Source organism: Oratosquilla oratoria, chromosome 11, assembly GCF_046742065.1.
Source record: "Oratosquilla oratoria isolate Oo_2021 chromosome 11, ASM4674206v1, whole genome shotgun sequence".
Lineage (NCBI taxonomy): Eukaryota > Metazoa > Arthropoda > Malacostraca > Stomatopoda > Squillidae > Oratosquilla > Oratosquilla oratoria.
Window position 1 is genome coordinate 9,378,284 of NC_134787.1, and position 4,516 is coordinate 9,382,799.

Below are 4,516 nucleotides of genomic sequence, written 5' to 3' on the forward strand. Positions count from 1 at the left end.
CATGACTGATCTGTTTATTGGAAATGGTGATGATGGTATTTACAATATTTGTAGCGAAATTCTGGATTCTTGGTCTTTGGTATACAATTATTTAAAATCTATTTACAATACATAAATATGCTTCTTACAGTATGTAGAAGGATATGTTTTATTTTATTTACAAAATAAATTAAGTTATTATAATGAACATTGTTATTATATTAATTAATATTAGTCGAATGTATGTTTAGTCGGACGCATGTTCGAAGGGGTGACTATTGTTTATCCCGTACTCGGCGATCACGAGTCCTGAAGGGGTAATTTCACGTGTTGGCTACAGAACACTACAGAACTCTCCCCCTAGTGACGAGGCAGGAGGAACGATATCTGTTTTTTCTTTGTAGTGTGTTTGTGGTTTGTAGCCCGTGTGTCCGGAGGTGTCGGAAGAGCAACAGGATCTTGTTCGTTGTCCGAGAGGAGGTATGCAGGCTTGGCGCGGTCTATGGAGATGACGTCAGTGGTTCCACGGCGATCGATGGTCAAGTTCTTCCTTGTCCTCTTGACGACTCTATATGGGCCATCGTATGGTTGTTGAAGAGGCTTCTTTACTCCCTCCACGCGAACGAAAACATGTGAGCAGTCTTCGAGATCCTGGCTCACAAACGTTCTTGTTGGTGAGGTACGCGGTGGCACTGGCTGGAGTTTCTGCATTGTATCTGTAAGATTAGTAGCATAATCTTGAACGCTGCAGGGCTGCGTTATAGGGGCAGATGCAAGAAACTCACCGGGCAGACGGAGTGGAGTGCCATAAAGAAGTTCTGCAGAGGAGTGGCCAAGGTCTTCCTTGAGGGACGTGCGTATACCGAGGAGGACCATTGGAAGCACCGTAGACCAGTTGGTGCGGTCGCGTGCTGTTGCTGCAAGTGAAGCCTTGAGTTGTCGGTGGAAGCGTTCGACGAGTCCGTTGGATTGGGGATGGTAGCTTGCTGTTCTGAAACGCCGGATACCTAGCAAAGACATAACCTTGTTCCATAGATTGGATTCAAATTGGCTACCACGGTCGGATGTGAGGCTGAGTGGTGTACCGAATCTTGAAATCCAGGTGGTTATAAAAGCTTTGGCTACTGTATCTGTGCTTATGTCAGTAAGCGGGATTGCTTCGGGCCAGCGTGTAAAACGGTCTACACAAGTAAGAATATACCTGAAGCTGTCTGAGAAGGGAAGAGGTCCGACGATGTCGATGTGGACGTGCTCGAGTCGAGTGGAGACTGGGCGAAAGGTACCTGGAGGGGAGATGGTGTGGCGTGTGACCTTGGAAGCTTGGCATTTGACGCAGGTGCGGGTCCAGTGTCGAACGTCTTTGGCAATTCCACTCCAGATGAAGCGTGATGACATCATGTGCTGCGAAGCTCGAATACCTGGGTGGGAGAGGTCATGTAAATGGCGGAACAAGGGATACCTGTGGTTCTCGGGCAAGTAGGGACGGATGGTGTCCGTGGATACATCGGCGTAGAGCTCAGTGTTGGTTCCAGGGAGCTGTACCTTCTTCATCTGCAACGCGGGGTTTTCCATCAATCGCTGCAGCTCGGTATCACCAGCTTGGTCTGCAGCGATGGCGGCGTAGTCGATGAGAGAGGTAGAGACTGCAGATATGTTGCGCGAGAGGGCATCGGCAGGACAATTATCTGCACCTCGAACAAAACGAATATCTGTGGTGATTTGGGAGATGAAATCTATGTGTCGGAGTTGTCTAGGGGAGTATGTTGTCTTGTTATGAATGAATGTTGTTGTGATTGGTTTGTGGTCGGTGTATATGTGGAATTGTCGTCCTTCGACGAAATACCTGAACCTGTTGACAGCCTTGTAGATGGCTAGGAGTTCCTTGTCGAAGGCGCTGTATTTCTTCTCGGCATTGTTGAGCTTCTTTGAGAAGAAGGCGATGGGTTTCCAGGCATCGTTGATGTATTGCTGCAGAACTGCGCCGACACCTGTGTCTGAAGCATCTGTCGAGATGGAAGTGATGGCATCAGGAATAGGGAAACTAAGGGCGGTAGCATTCCCGAGTGCTTCTTTGGCTGCCATGAAAGCTGCATCAGTTTCGACGTCCCAGTTGAGTACGATGGAACGTCCCCTCTTGCACGGCTTGATCATGGAGTAGAGCGGTTGGAGCAGTTGAGCGCAGCCTGGAATGAAACGATTGTAGAAATTTAACATACCAAGGAATTGCTTGAGTTGGCGCTGTGTTGTAGGTTTCGGGAAACTCTGGATGGCGTCGCAGCGGGATGAGACAGGGGTGACGCCTGAAGGTGTGACGGTGTGTCCTAGAAAGTTGATGGATGACACACCGAAGTCAGATTTCTCGAGATTGATGTGGATGCCGTAGTCTTGTAGGCGGGTAAAGACTTGCTTCAGATGGTCTTGGTGCGTGGCTTCGTCAGGGCTGGCGATGAGTACATCGTCGATGTAGGTGAAGCAAAAAGGCAGGCCTCTCAGGACTTCGTCCATGAATCTCTGGAAAGTTTGGGCAGAGTTCTTGAGGCCGAAGGGCATTCGAACGTATTCGAACAAGCCAAAAGGTGTTGTGACAGCTGTTTTGGGGATGTCAGGCGGGTTGACCGGAATATGATGGAAGGCTTTTACAAGATCGATCCGGGAGTATACGCGAGTTCCTGCAAGGTGTGAGGAAAACTCCTGGATGTTGGGAACTGGGTACCTATCCATCACAGTTCGTGAGTTGAGGGCGCGGTAGTCACCGCATGGCCTGATGTCGCCGTTGCTTTTGGGGACGATGTGGAGAGCTGACGACCAGTTGCTTGAGCTTGGGCGAATGATACCTTGACGCATGAGGGCTTCTAGTTCTGCCTTGGCTAGCTTGAGGCGTTCCGGAGCCAGACGACGGGCTTTGGCGTAGACTGGAGGTCCCGTAGTCTCTATGTGGTGCACTACGTGGTGTTTCACAGTCGTGGTCGTGGAGTAAGGTTGTGTCAAGGCAGGAAAGTTCCTGAGGAGAGAAGCAAACTTGTTATCAGCACTGATGGTTGAAAGCTGGCTACTTACTCCGGTTGTTGGCCTGGCGTAGGATGACATCGATGTAAGGGGGTCGTGGAGCTTGCAATTTTTAATATCGATCAGGAGATCGAAGTGGGTCAAAAAATCGGCGCCAAGGATGGGTTGGGAAACTGATGCAACGTAGAAGGTCCACTCAAAGGATCGGCGGAGGTTGAGTTCTAGCTGAAGTGTCTTCCTCTTGAAAACGGGTATCTTGGTGCCGTTGGCTGCGTAGAGGGAAGACATCGGCGGCAGTGATTGCTGGCTTGCTGTGGCAGGCAGGACACTGACTTCAGCTCCGGTATCGATGAGGTATGTGGTGTTGGAGAGTGGATCAAATACGAAGAAGAGTTTCGATGTATGTTGGCGAACGCTGTGCGCCGTTAGCGTTCGCCCATCGTGTTTAAAGGTGACGGTGAGAAGGTGCACGGCTGTGTACATTTCCTCGCATCTTGTCCAAAGCGACGATGGTAGTAGCAGACGCCTGATGTGTGCTTGGGTCTCCCTCTGGACGTAGACCTGGAGCGGTTGCGGTAGTATCTTGGTGACGGGGGTCGTTGTTGAAGGTTGGCAACCTGCTCTTGGAGGGCGCTAACCTGGAGGGTGAGTTTAGAGACTAGCTCGGTTAACGCCTGAGTTGCAGACTGGTCGGCGAGGTTAGCGATGGTAGGGCGCGCAACTGGTACCGAAGCCATGAACTCATCAGCGAGTGTGGCTAGCTCGTCGAGCGAGAGCTTGTTCTTGGCGCTGAAGAGGTTGCCTTGGATGGTTGTTGGTAGGCGCTGGTAGAATAGGTGGCGCAAGATGGAGGTGTCGAATGTTGCGTATTTGTCTCCGAGCAATCGCTTCATGCGTCGCAGCAAGTCGGATGGTTTCTCATTTCCAAGTTCTTCTTTCGAGAGGAGCTCCTGCAGGCGTGTAGCTTCGGAAGACTCAAGGCGGTCCAGAACGGCTTTCTTCAAATCTTCGTATGGGGTACCGGATGTAGGTGCCTTGGAGATGGTGTCTGAAACTTGGAGGAGTACGTCAGATGGTAAGAGACCACAAGCATGTGAAAACTTCGTAAGGCTGGTGGTAATGCGGTTTGCCTTAAAGTTACACTCGAGAATTGTGAACCATATTGTTGGGTCGCGGTTGGAAAAAGGGGGTGCGCGGAATGCACTTACTTCCTGTTGTTGATCGTCCGTCATGCTTACGTGATTAGTATGCAGCGATGTTCGTGGGCAGCTGGGTTGGGCAGGCTGGGTCAACGGGCAGGACAACCCGGGACGGCGGGGCTGGGCACGGCAGGGCGGCGGGCGGGGCTGGGCACGGCAGGGTGGTGGGCGGGGCTGGGCACGGCGGGGCGGCGGGCGGGGCTGGTCACGGCAGGGCGGCGGGCGGGGCTGGGCAGGTCACGGCAGGGCGGCGGGCGGGGCTGGGCACGGCAGGGCGGTGGGCGGGGCTGGGCACGGCAGGGCGGCGTGCGGGGCTGGGCACGGCAGGGCGG

The 4,516-nt window shown here is 52.3% G+C and overlaps 1 protein-coding gene across 1 annotated transcript in view; it reads right to left on the reverse strand.

Annotated features, from left to right (window-relative positions):
• LOC143029953 (uncharacterized) overlaps positions 1–4,217 on the reverse strand; it is a 6,934-nt gene extending 2,717 nt beyond the window's left edge. The window contains exon 1 of the mRNA XM_076193163.1: positions 3,624–4,217. Within this exon, the coding sequence (XP_076049278.1) occupies positions 3,624–4,217 (594 nt within the window). The remainder of the gene's footprint in view (positions 1–3,623) is intronic.
• Between the last annotated feature and the right edge of the window lie 299 nt (positions 4,218–4,516).